Source organism: Lytechinus variegatus, chromosome 6 (assembly GCF_018143015.1).
Source record: "Lytechinus variegatus isolate NC3 chromosome 6, Lvar_3.0, whole genome shotgun sequence".
Classification (NCBI taxonomy): Eukaryota; Metazoa; Echinodermata; class Echinoidea; order Temnopleuroida; family Toxopneustidae; genus Lytechinus; species Lytechinus variegatus.
In genome coordinates, this window is record NC_054745.1 from 26389636 (window position 1) to 26403717 (window position 14082).

Consider the following 14082-nt stretch of genomic DNA (forward strand, 5'->3'; position numbering starts at 1 on the left):
AGCCCTATGTTTGTGATCAATGTGGTAAGGCATTTCATGAAACGTCCATTCTCAAAAGACATAGACGATTCCATGGAGGTGAGAAAACCTTTGTATGTGACCAGTGTGGTAAGGCATTTTATGAAAAATCCTATCTCGCAGTACACAAACGGATCCATACAGGTGAGAAGCCCTATGTTTGTGATCGATGTGGTAGGGCATTTAATCTTGAACATGCTCTTAAAATACATAAAAGAATCCATACAGGTGAAAAGCCCTATGTGTGTAATCAATGTGGTAAGGCATTTAATCAGATATCCAGTCTCACAACACATAAACGAATCCATACAGGTGAAAAGCCCTATGTGTGTGATCAATGTGGTAGGATGTTTAGTCAAAAAGGTGGCCTCACAATCCATAAACGAGTCCATACTGGTGAGAAGCCCTTTGAGTGTGATCAGTGTGTTAAGGAATTTAGTAATGGAAGTGCATTGAGAAGACACAAACGGATCCATACAGGTGAGAAGCCCTATGTTTGTGATCGATGTGGTAGGGCATTTAATCTTGAACATGCTCTTAAAATACATAAAAGAATCCATACAGGTGAAAAGCCCTTTCTATGTGATCAATGTGGTAGGGCATTTTATCAAAAAAACAATTTTATAGTACACAGATGTATCCATACAGTTAAAAAGCAATGTGTTTGTGATCAGTGTGGTAAGGCATTTAATGGTGAATATCATCTCACAAAACATAAACGAATCCATACTGGTGAGAAACCCTATGTGTGTGATCAATGTGGTAAGGTGTTTAGTCAAAAAAGTACCCTCACATCCCATAAACGAATCCATACTGGTGAGAAACCCTATGTGTGTGATCAGTGTGGTAAGGCATTTAATGATAAGTCCAATCTCACAGTACACAAACGCATCCACACAGGTGAAAAGCCCTATGTATGTGATAAATGTGGTAAGGCTTTCAGTCAAATACGAAATCTTTCTCTACATAAACAAATCCATACACTCGGGTAAAAGGCCCGTCATATTTGATCAATGTGGTAAGGCATTTGACCAAAAATCCAGTCTCACAGTAGACAAGCGAAACCATACTGGTGAAAATCCCTATGTATGCAATCAATGTGGTTGGGCATCATCAAATACAACAGCTCACTGCACATAAACGAATCCAGCCATGTGAAAAACCCTATGTTTGTGATCAATGTGAAAGGGCATATAGTCTCACAATACATAAGCAAGTCCGTACAGGTGATTTATCTATTGTTTATTTTTGATTATGTAAACAGGGTGGTCTGATCAGCATAAAAACATACAATATACAAAAAACATTGTAACAGGACATTTTATGAGATACAGGAAAAAAGAAAAAGTAAAATCACGAGAACATGTACGAGATACAAATGGCAAGGTACATGATATAAATGTGCAATTACAAACATTAAAAAGCTAGTTCCTCAGGGCTCTGATTATTAAAAAACATTACAAATATGAATAAGGCAATGTAATTTAATTTAGGAATAAAAAGCCAAGCAGAAGACATCATTTGGTAATTTTATCACTAATATACATGGAGATATAACCCCCCCCCCCAAAAAAAAAAAAATGTTTTACTCTTATGGAATGAAGTGGGAATAACGGAAAGACAAGAAAAGAATAGGAATCGAGATTAAGTGTATTTTAGGAACGGCACAGACAATGGAATAGCGAATAAGTACAGCATATTCATTTAAATGAACGATGTGATTTGTCTATATGAGTTTAAGTTGGTATTTGAAAGAATGAACACATTTTGAAAACCTTATATGGTCAAGCAGATTGAAAGAGCCTAGAAAAAGAAGATATTTTTTGGTAAAAACTCTTAGAAGAGCAAATTTGTCAGAACTATGTGTGGTTCTCTTTGAAACTTCATCGACAAAAGAAAATCTAACGTATAAAATGGCAGGCAATAATCAGTTGATACACTTATACATAAGAACACATGAGGCTCTATGGAGAACTTTGTTCAAAGAGGGCCAATTCAGTTGTTTAAATATGATTTCAGAACGTTTCACCCATGTACGATTTTATATCGGGTACGCTGCCATTTTATGTAAACTGTAAAGCGTGAAATAATTTCCTTATTTGCTAAACAAAACAGAACGATAGAGGATAGGGGGTATGACATATCCCCAATAAAGTTTGGAAAGTTTAGATTTATTAAAATAATGTTTATTCCTGCTAATAATGCCAAGCTTACATTTGATAAGGTTTGACATTGAATTGGTATGTTGCTTAAAGTCAAGGCAATTATTGATTGTTATACCCAGACACTTCACTTCATTTACACATTGTAGAGTACATCCTTGTATATTTATTGATATTTGTTGATTATGAGTAGTACTTAGTTTTTGTTTTGACCCTAATAACATTACTTTTGTTTTATCATAGTTTAAGATCAGTTATTTTGTAACCATGAATAGGTAGGCCTATTGTATAATGCCTGGGTTTGATTGTTTTTGACCTGTGCTTAAGTCTTACCAGATACTGAAATAGTAGTGTCAGTCATCTGCATACATATACACTGAGGCACTAGTAACATGATTTGATAAGTTGTTGACAAATAGTGAAAATAGAACTGGAGCAATAATTAAGCCCTGAGGGACACCTACATGAATTTATTTTGTACAAGACTTTCCATTACCAATAGAAACGAATTCTATTGATACTGAATGGGCTAAGACAGTTCCATTACATCACACAAGCATCTTTCCAACTGGTTTTCTTTGAACCCCAGCCAGTTTTCATTATATATTCAAAATTAATGCAAATTGTTTTAAATATTGAAGTATGGATAAATTTGAATATATTTAAAGCAATGTTTTTTGACAAGTTAAAAGTTTGCTGTCCAAGACGTGGTGACATAGCACCAAATAATATATGCAAACTGGATTCTAGCAGAAGGTGTTTGAAGGATTGGATGGTGGCAAAAACAATCCCTGAAGTTGTTTATATGGTACACAATATGTAAAGACCTGGAAAGGACTGAGATAAAAGTTGATAGAGGTAGAAGAGAAATAGAGAGGCGAGAAAGAGAAGGTTAGAAAGTAGAGTATCTTTTGGAAATGAGTGTAATTTTAAAGAGGACTGTAAACCAGAAAGAGTTGAAAGCTTGAGCAGTAGGCAGAATGAGAGGCTTGAGTGGAAGGCTGGTTGAGTTGGAGGAGTGAGAGATTGAATAGATGAGAGAAGGCTGGCTTGCGTTGTTAGTGGAGTTGTAGAGTAGGAGTGGGAGAGAAGACTCAACATTTCAGGCAGGATGACGATCTGATTGACAGGTTGACATATATTATTTGCTGCTATGTCAGACAAATCTCTGACAAGCTTCTAGGATGTCAAATAACAACATTTGCTTTAAATATTCAAATTTTATGCATACCTTTTAAGTTACGCATATAATTTGAATATGTATGTATGGATACCTTTAAAGTTTGAATATATTTTGAAAACAGACTTTGGTTTGACAAAGTGCGATCAGAACAATTGGAAACATGCTTGCGTGATGTCAAGGAACTGCCAATACAATGCAAATACAGAATCACTTTTTTTAAATGAATGCAGCTGAAGTCCTTTAGATCTGTAGATGGCCCCAAACATGTAGCCTGTACTCTACAGACATGATTGTATCATATTATGCATACATTTAAGGACGAACAATCTAATCATTATTTACTGGCATTGATCTGTCCTGTTTGCCATGTATCCTGAACCATTTAGTATGAAACATGTTCAGGGAAGAATTAATTGTTGTTTCACTTGGCAATAAGGAGAAAATCAGAATATTTCATATTATAAAATACAAAAAATAGCGAGTGCTGACATCGTCAGTCTCCTTATCGACTAGGATGTGCATAAAGCCGTTTTTTTTTTTGATTAAGCAAAACTTTTAAAATATAATTTTCTTATTTTACAACTCAGTGATTTTGATGAAATTTCCAGTGTTATGCTTATTGGATGTTTCTCTTTATTCAAATCACCTCTTTGTTGGGGGCGGACTTGTCCGTAAATTCTCAGTAGTTGATGAATGGTTTGGTCTTTTTTATTATTGTTTTTTATTAAGCATGCTTCAGTATGAGGACTATGTGTCCTGATAGAGATTCTACAGAATTCAATGTGAACACATATTTCATGTTGAAGAATATCAGGAGTAAACTAAACAAATATTCTATGAGAACGGTGGCATATTAAAGAGAGAACTGGTAAAATATTAAATGCATTTTTGTTGAATTCTTTATTTTTTGTTGTTGCTATTTCTGATGTTCATATAAGAGCGTGATCGGTTCATCACGGACGGACATTTGATAGATTTTGGAAACTTTGAAGGCTTGTAACAAATTAGGAATAAGATGAACAAAGTTCCTTTGTGTTTTATAGAGAAGGGTAGGACAAAGTATGCTGAATGATGAAAAAAGTTTGTTGCCATGGTTACCTACAAACATAGGAATCCACTAAATGTGCCATATCACGGACGGACAAGATAGAAATGTGGTTTTCTGAATTTTTGTACATTTTTAATGTTTCTATCTAAACAGCTTAACATTGACCAATAATTGTTAATGCAACTTACACTCAGGTATGTTAGCTTTTATGTTCAGCATATTGAATTCTTAATCAATATTAAACTTCTGAGAGAATTGCAAATATTTTCCATCACGGACGGACATCACGGACGGACACAATTAAAATACATTGGAAGTACCTTGTAAGAAGTTCTTATTACTTTTTTTGAGAAACAAATGCTATTGTATTGATGATTTGTACATTATTTAATATGATAAACAGTATTACATATAGTTGCACAATCAAGTTGCTACAACTTGATTTTAGTTGTAGCAACTTGATTATATGCAGACGCACAGTATAATCTAGACTTACGATTGCTTTAAACACAGTTCTTGTCAAAATCAAATGTAAAGAATGTCCTAATGCACATTGTCTTCTTTTTAAATTACAGAATACTAGTACATGCAGGTACCAAATCAACATCTAGTTTATCAATGATCATGTTGATACAAGTATTTTTATGATATATCATGATGATACATGTTAATACATTTTGGGGCATTAATTTTCCAAGAGCAAAGATGTTTTTTTAGGTCCATTAATACCTAAATCCAAAAGATTCACAGGTTGCTGATCCTTATGCTTGTTTGTTGGATCAAGTATGACCACAAAACTTGTCAGAGGCTCTCTTTAAATTCATATTTGGCACGTATTAATGTGGAGACACCCCATAACATCAACAGCCCTCATGTATTTAGGCCCTGACCGAATCTAAAATTGAAATTGATAAATCACATACCAATCAAAAGCTTAATACTTCTTAACACTGCAGTGCAAGCTTCATAAATGAATAGTTTACCAGATAAGCAATTTGTTTAAAATTAGCTCCAAAATAGACTTCGAAAAAGGTATTCCTGTACTTTTCCCAAGCTTCAAGACCATGATGTCATGTTTGGTTTATACATGTAGAAGCATTGTGAATCCATAGGTTTGTACATGGAAAAATTGATGATTTTTCAGCTTATCAGATTATGCATTCTACTTTCTTCTTTTCCATCACTTTCTGCAAGCTTGAATAGATTAAATCTACAGCTTTGGACTTGTTCTTTGGAACCACATTTTATTTTATGCTTTTTTGGCATATATGTAGCTTTCCAACTCTATCTTCATTCCAATTATGTTTAACAAATTTTCTTGACAATAATTTAGCCCCAATAACATCTAAAGATATCACAATTTTTTTAGAAGAGTTGTAGGTTTCCATCCATTTGAGTTCTGAATAATTCTCAGTGCCATATTTCACTGCAAATTGAAACTAAAATCAAATTCATAATCTGCTCACCATTGAAGTTTCTCATTTGCATACTATGGATTATTCTACAGTATTATGCAGTTATTGCTCACTCATCCATCCGTGATGAAATTAATGCCCGTCCGTGATCATTTCTTATTGATTTATTGTATGCATAAAATGTATGGATCTTAGCTATGTTTAAATAAAATGTTATACAGTGTCTAGGGAGATACTTCTACACACTTTTATTTTCGTTTCTATTTTGATAAAGAATAAAAAGTTGAAACCATACATATTATCCATATCATAAAAACTCATCACGGACGGACATTAATTTCATCACGGACGGAAATTAACATCTACCAGAAAAATTGAATTCCTATATTTATTTTCTAATAATTTATGTTTGATGATAGATTAATGTTAAGATTGCAAGAACATCCAAACCAAATTGGAATAACTTTGAAAACAATAAAACTAGAGTGAATTGAATTTGAGTGAATTTACTTTGTCCGTCCGTGATGAAATTAGTGTCCGTCCGTGATCATTTTTTATTGAGTTTATGATATAGATAAAATGTATGGATTTCAGCTATGTTCTAATAAAATGACATACAGTGTTTAGTGAGATACCTCTGCACCTTTTTATTTTTCATTTCTATTTTGATAAAGAATAAAAAAACTTTTCATCTTTTTTTTCATCACGGACGGAAATTTCAAAATGGAAATGTTAAAACCTACCAAAAAAAATTAGTTCCCAATATTTTTTTTCTACTGATTTATGTTTGATAATAGATTAATGTTCAGAGTGCAAGAACATCCAAACCAAATTAGAGTAACTTTAATAACAAGAAAACTAGAGTGAATTTAATTTGAGTAAAAATGTCCGTCCGTGATGAGAGGTAACAGCACCCCCATGAATAAAATGGACTATTCCAGTACTTTCGGAATCATCAATCTTCATGAAACGAAGTTCGTTGAAACCTGAAATATCAAAGATCATTTTAAAAGCAATTTTGATAGAAATATCTAAAAAAAAAAATTTCACCTCAATGCGAACCCTTAACCGATCATGCTCATTAGTACTTAACCCTAGAAAGACTGGGCTTTTCAAAACATATTGAGGACCTTCTGATCGCGGCCACCGTTCGGTATATCTCGCCGAAAATTGGCATGCCTTGTTTCTTTACCACGTAAACTACAAGTCAGTATTAACAAATTCTTAAAATAATTATTTTTTATGTATTATGAATAAACTACCGTAAGTAACGGTGTATTAACCGCACCTTTTTCTCGGCGGGATAGAAGCAAAAGTCGGGGGTGCGGTTTATACACGGTGACGGGTTTGAGCCGGCCCGCCGTAACCCCTCCCGTACATGTACGATGTCTGCCAGTTCACAACACATCGAGTGGCCGGGCGTAGCCGCCCAGGCAATGTCGTTTACAGGGGTATGAGCCGCGGGTAATGGGAAGCAATTATTACGATCTTAATTAGATATTGTCAAAAACAAACGCACCCACCTTCATGACACTAATTTTGACTTTATTCTCAATTCAAAGTAGTGAAGTTCCCTGGCTAAGTTAAAAGGGACGCCAAGCATACTCGGTAAATTTTTTTTCACCGCTGAGCGGGAGTTGAGTGAGCTTAGAGATTGCGTTGTAATATGGTTAGTGCGACTTAAGCTGGCGCTATTAAAAGTTCCGTTTCGCGCCAGCTCGTTTTTTTCCTTCCTGTTTGCTCTTCATAAGATACCATGTAAACCACGCACGAGAGAGACGGCACGAAGCCGTAAAAAACAACTGGAAAAAAATGTCAATTTCTTTGTTTCTTGAACTTTCCTGTAATCCCGTATCCAAAATTCATGCTAAAACATCAAATTTCTGAAAGTGATTGTGAGGTTGTGATGCAAGAAATGTGAATGTTTCTTCCTCCTACGCTGGGAAAGACACAGATCATAATTTGATAAGATGTATTGGCATGACTGCTACTGTATGTAGTTTGCAATGAAATGGCAGTTCTGTGTGTGTGTACACTGTGACTGTGAGTGAGTGTGTAAGTGGCCAATATTGGCGGGACCGTTCTTTCTTTCTAACATTTGTAGATGAATTGATCAAGAACAGCAGATTTCCGCATACCGGTAATCTCTTTGGATACTTAACTTTGAAATCTTAAACTTAGTTTTTGTTTCTTCGTACCTCAAATATGCATGTAAATGTGAGATTTTTTTTTTTTTTTTTAGTCCAAAGTTGGGGGTGCGGTTAATACACGGGTGCGGTTAATACACCGTTACTTACGGTATACAAATTTACTAACCATTATTTTCAATCTTAACACCCTATTTCACTTAAAATTTTCTCCCTTTTTTTTCCTGACATCATCTTTGCAAACTTATTTAAAGGTTTCCACAAAGTAAATTGTGAAAGCAAATTTTTTCCTTATATATTTCTTTGATTTTTCATCTTTTGTTTTTCATTGTTTTTTTTTTCAATGGAAATTAGTACAGACCGTTTAACAACTAACTTAAGTCACGTAGCACCATGATGCTATATATTGTAAATCTCTTCTCAAAAGTTGTGCAAGACTTTAAAGAAAAAAGTCAAAATTTTGCGGCATTTCGGAAATATTGGTTTGAATGGATGCTCAAGTCTGAGTTAGAATATTTTTTTGAATAGATGAAAAAAATTCTGATAATGCACTGAAAACAAATATCAAAGTTATTGCATTCTAAAGTTTTGTGCATATTTCATGAAGACAGTTAAGTGCACGCCACCGTATAGTGGCGATTCCGGGTAGGGTGGTGCACATCCGGTCCCTGCCCCCCGTCCCCCCCCCTCTTTCTCTGTGGAGAGGCACAAGGCCAGGGGGAATATGACATGCATGAGGGTCCTTATTTTTTGCTTATCAAGTTTCTCCTTGTACACAAATATCACCGCATCCCCCTCCATGCAAAATCCTGGATCCATTCCGAAGGGGGGGGGGGGTACTTAAAACGGGGATGTGCTGCTGGAATGGGCTCTCTTTGGGAAGAAATTCCCAAACATTGGCTATGGTTTTATGATTTCATATTCGTGCTTATGATATTGTTCAGCCATTATTCTCTCACATTTCCTCTCAAACTTAACTAAGAAGAAATAAAAAACCTTTTTAGGATAGCAGGTTTAAGGCCAGTATCTAAAAATTTGGGCATATAAAACCATACCTCATGTTTAAAGATTTCTTCCAAAAAGCGACCCGTTTATTTCCAGCGGCACATCCCAAAATGCCTTATTTCGTGAGTACCCCCCCCCCCGGTTTATCCAACATAAATAGGCAATGCCTGATGCCAATGGGCCGATACTTGTACTATACTGATCAGTTACCACTTGCGCTCGTGATTGGCCAAAAGTCTGCGCGCAAATAGCTTTCCATACTTTTCTTATATACAGTACTTTTAACAATACAAATCGAAAAGAAAAAATCATCTGAAATTGCATGCTGGCGGTCGACAAGAAACCCATTAGTATCAACGCAGACTTTTGCGATTTTCCAATGTAGGCCGAGACTATACATGGGAATCATATTTGGTGAGTGCATTTGCTCAGACTGTGCATTGATTATGCCCTAGCCATTATTGCATTGGTCATTGCCTTGCCCTTGCCTTGGCATATTGCATGTGGACGAGTTCAAACATGATGCAAACGATACCGATGCAACATGCGGCGTGATTCGGATCGGCCAATCCCAGGCTCGGGCCATGCCCCAACCCAGGGAACTCCGGCCCGCGAAGGGCCGTAGCTAGCTCACTGGGTTAGCCATGCCCATGCTAACTCATTCAATGAACAAGGTTATAAAATATCAGACATGATCATATAAGTATAAGTTGCCCCATGGCCAGGACCTCGACACATCTAAATGAGGCCTATCTAATAAAGTTGTTCTCATCAGTTCATCTCCATGTCATGCATGTGTGGCAAAGTAAGGGTGGTGATGTTTTAGCTAGTATGTGCGAATACGGGGCATCGCGAGCGCTGGTTTTGGTGGCACGGTTTTCGCGCGGGTTTTGCTACGAGTGGCATCGCCTCTGTCTGGGGCGGCTCATTGAAAATGGGGTTTAATGCGCATGCGCACATAGTAGGTGCAATCTCGTGCCTTTTAACAGACAGCTGAAGATGTGCTCTTTCTGTACATATAAGTTTCAATGTGGATACTCGCCTGTAAAGTGTGGATATCGGAGCTTGAAAGTTCATCAAATTTTTGGACGCGGAAATGTTCGAAATTTTAAAATGCCATGGTGGCATAATCGTGATATAGTCCCCAAATCCAAAAGTGGGGATCATTAGAATCACACCTACCAGAACGTATGAAAATCACTTCCTTTCTCCAGAACACAGTCCCCAACTCTCGCACAGCTCTGTAGCAAAATGATAACACACACAAATGAAACACACTGTATCATGTGTATATAAACACTAGGGTTCTCTCCCTATTATATACTCGTGATACAGTCCCCACTCAATGGGAAATCAAGTTCGATTTTCACGGCGGTGGGGACAGCTTCAACAGTATAGTATACTCGTGATCCAGTCCCCACGCTATGGGATACACGGTTCGCTTTGTACGCAGTGGGGACAGTTCCAACAGTATAGCTATACTCGTGATACCATCCCCACGCTATGGGATACACAGTTCGTTTGGCACGCAGTGGGGATAGCTCCAACAGTATCATACTCGTGATACCGTCCCCTCACAACATGAAATCGTGCTCGTTCAACAAGGGGATGGGGACAGTTTCCCAATGCAATGTGAAAGCATTTTAGGATATGGCTGCGGAAGTTGGGGGGGGACTTCAGCCCCTACCTTTTTCCAAACATAAACGTGAAAATATGACCATAGAATTGTGATTTCATGTGCAGCTTCCCCCTTTTGCACCCACAAATGTAATGCACTTTACCCACGAATGTAATAATTTTTGATCGTCCACAGATGAAATAATGACTACCCACGAATGTAATAATTTTTGATCGTCCACAGATGAAATAATGACTACCCACAAATGTAATAAATTTGAAGGGATTTTCAGCGAATACTTCTAAACTAAAATCCTATAGAAATGCCTTCATATAGCACAAAAGTTCAAAGTCTTTTTTTCCAGACCCGGTTGATTAATAAATTATAATGTGAGCCCAAAGTCTTTTTTCCAGACCTGGTTGTTTAAAAAATTATATAAGTTCTTTTTTCCAGACCCGGTTGTTTAAATAATTATATGAGTTCGAAGTCTTTTTTTCAGACCCAGTTTTACAAATCATTTCTTAAAGAGTCAAAAAGTAACACAGATCCCCACCCTCTTATTAATGTAAAATAACATGGAAATATAGTGTAGTCTTACATCCAGACCCAGGGTTTTCAAAAAAATGAATACTACTACTAATAAATTAATAATTATATAAATTTATTTGAATGATTCAATTCATAATAATATTAATTTATTAGTAGTAGTATTCATTTTTATTTGAAAGATCTGGGTCTGGATGAAAGACTACGCTATATTTCCATGTTATTTTACATTAATACAAGAGTGGGGATCTTTGTTACTTTTTGACTCTTTAAGAAATGATTTGTAAAACTGGGTCTGAAAAAAAGACTTCGAACTTTTGTGCTATATGAAGGCATTTCTATAGGATTTTAGTTTAGAAGTATTCGCTGAAAATCCCTTCAAATTTATTACATTTGTGGGTAAATTATTTCATTTGTGGACGATCAAAAATTATTACATTCGTGGGTAAAGTGCATTACATTTGTGGGTGCAAAAGGGGGAAGCTGCACATGAAATCACAATTCTATGGTCATATTTTCACGTTTATGTTTGGAAAAAGGTAGGGGCTGAAGTCCCCCCCCAACTTCCGCAGCCATATCCTAAAATGCTTTCACATTGCATTGGGAAACTGTCCCCATCCCCTTGTTGAACGAGCACGATTTCATGTTGTGAGGGGACGGTATCACGAGTATGATACTGTTGGAGCTATCCCCACTGCGTGCCAAACGAACTGTGTATCCCATAGCGTGGGGATGGTATCACGAGTATAGCTATACTGTTGGAACTGTCCCCACTGCGTACAAAGCGAACCGTGTATCCCATAGCGTGGGGACTGGATCACGAGTATACTATACTGTTGAAGCTGTCCCCACCGCCGTGAAAATCGAACTTGATTTCCCATTGAGTGGGGACTGTATCACGAGTATATAATAGGGAGAGAACCCTAGTGTTTATATACAGTGCAGTGTGTTTCATTTGTGTGTGTTATCATTTTGCTACAGAGCTGTGCAAGAGTTGGGGACTGTGTTCTGGAGAAAGGAAGTGATTTTCATACGTTCTGGTAGGTGTGATTCTAATGATCCCCACTTTTGGATTTGGGGACTATATCACGATTATGCCTAAATGGTAAGTAAAACAAGAATCCGATTAGGTATACAATTTGACTGGAAATATATTTGAATTATCAAAAAATCCAAACTTACGCGATTCTGACGCTGCGCAGTCCAGATATAAGAGATGCCAGCTACCCTTGTCACAGCCGGTCTCTCGGCAGTCGAGCTGCCCGATGCGCCTGCGTTTGGCAGGGCGATGCTACCCTTGTCACAGCCGGTCTCTCGGCAGTCGAGCTGCCCGATGCGCCTGCGGTTGGCAGGGTGATGGGAGCGGTCGATAGTGAGTCGTTCATGCTGGATTGAACTAGATCGTAAATTTCTTACTTGATGATTATGTTGTGCCTTTTTTGGGAAATCTCTGTCATTATACCGTAGATAATTATTCTGATATTGATTTTAATACATACATTTGTCACAGAAAGATTTTATCATCCCAAGGTTATGTGACTCAAGTCAAGAGTCTAGTCTAGGTGGTTGATTATCGTTTCATTTGGAAACTGGATTTGCTTTTGACAGTGGAATATCAATGTTGACTTTTCTAAAATTAAATTCATGGGTGGAAATCCCAGGGGGACACGTCCCCCTACCCAAAATAATAGGGGGACATGTAACAATAATACATTTTTTTTTTCTTTTTTGGTCAAACTTTTTGGGGTTAAAATGACCTTACAACAGTTTGGGGATAAACTTTTTTTTTTTAACTTGTCAGAGTTGCCGGCATCCATAGGCGGCGAAAGCTGGGGGAAGTGTACCCCCCCCCCGCCCTTAATTTGAGGTGGGGGACGATCCCCCCCACCTCAATTTTTTTTTTTTGATAACTTTTTTTTTTGCTTGTCAAATTTAGTTTTCTGCGTCCCCCTATAATTTTTGGTTGATAACCTTTGGTGTATTTTTTTGATTATCAAAATAATTTGGTGGTCCCCCCTAAAATTGTTGGCTTTCGCCGCCGATGCCAGCGTCCCCCTACCTTTGGGGCCAATTTCCGCCCCTGATTAAAATGCAAAAAATTTGTTGTTTAATTTTTCACTCTCAGAGGAAATATTTCACTTCCACATGGGGTGTCTGGAAAACGAAGACCGGGGACACATATCACACTCGTGTGAAAGCGTTTGTAGTTCACGCACGAAGTGTGTACAAAGCAGTGCAAAGTGTGTACAAAACACGTGCGCGGGTTAGAATGGACTTTGGACCTTGCCCCCTACACATGTTCTCCCATTGACATAACGCATGTCCCCGGTCTTCGATCTTCGTTTTCCAGACCTGTTGTTGGGTGTCTGGAAAACGAAGACAGAAGACCGGGGCCATCGCATCCGTCTAGCTAAAATAAACCATTATTATATTCAGATCAAATTCAGGAATATTCTGATATTGGATATGTAATGAATTATGATTGGTTAATGATTAATTGTATGGATATCGTAATGTGAATGATAATTGAGTGAGCAATATATCGCGCTCAGCTCAGCTGGCATTAAAATTTTATACCATTGACATAACGCATGTCCCCGGTCTTCGATCTTCGTTTTCCAGACCTGTTGTTGGGTGTCTGGAAAACGAAGACAGAAGACCGGGGCCATCGCATCCGTCTAGCTAAAATAAACCATTATTATATTCAGATCAAATTCAGAAATATTCTGATATTGGATATGTAATGAATTATGATTGGTTGATAAGTTAATGATTAATTGTATGGATATCGTAATGTGAATGATAATTGATTGAGCAATATATCGCGCTCAGCTCAGCTGGCATTAAAATTTCACACCATTGACATAACGCATGTCCCCGGTCTTCGATCTTCGTTTTCCAGACCTGTTGTTGGGTGTCTGGAAAGAGATAGAGGAAGAG

General features: G+C 37.1%; 2 protein-coding genes across 2 annotated transcripts in view; both read left to right on the plus strand.

Annotated features, from left to right (window-relative positions):
- LOC121417278 (zinc finger protein 260-like) overlaps window positions 1–1582 on the plus strand; it is a 37968-nt gene extending 36386 nt beyond the window's left edge. Inside the window, 2 exon segments of the mRNA XM_041610921.1 lie at window positions 163–1001; window positions 1003–1582. Of these exon segments, the coding sequence (XP_041466855.1) occupies window positions 163–1001; window positions 1003–1158 (995 nt within the window). The 3' untranslated portion in view covers window positions 1159–1582.
- Window positions 1583–9293: 7711 nt separating this feature from the next.
- Window positions 9294–14082, plus strand: part of LOC121417279 (zinc finger protein 665-like) — a 33483-nt gene continuing 28694 nt past the window's right edge. The window contains exon 1 of the mRNA XM_041610922.1: window positions 9294–9392. The gene's annotated coding sequence lies outside the window, so the exon portion shown is untranslated. The remainder of the gene's footprint in view (window positions 9393–14082) is intronic.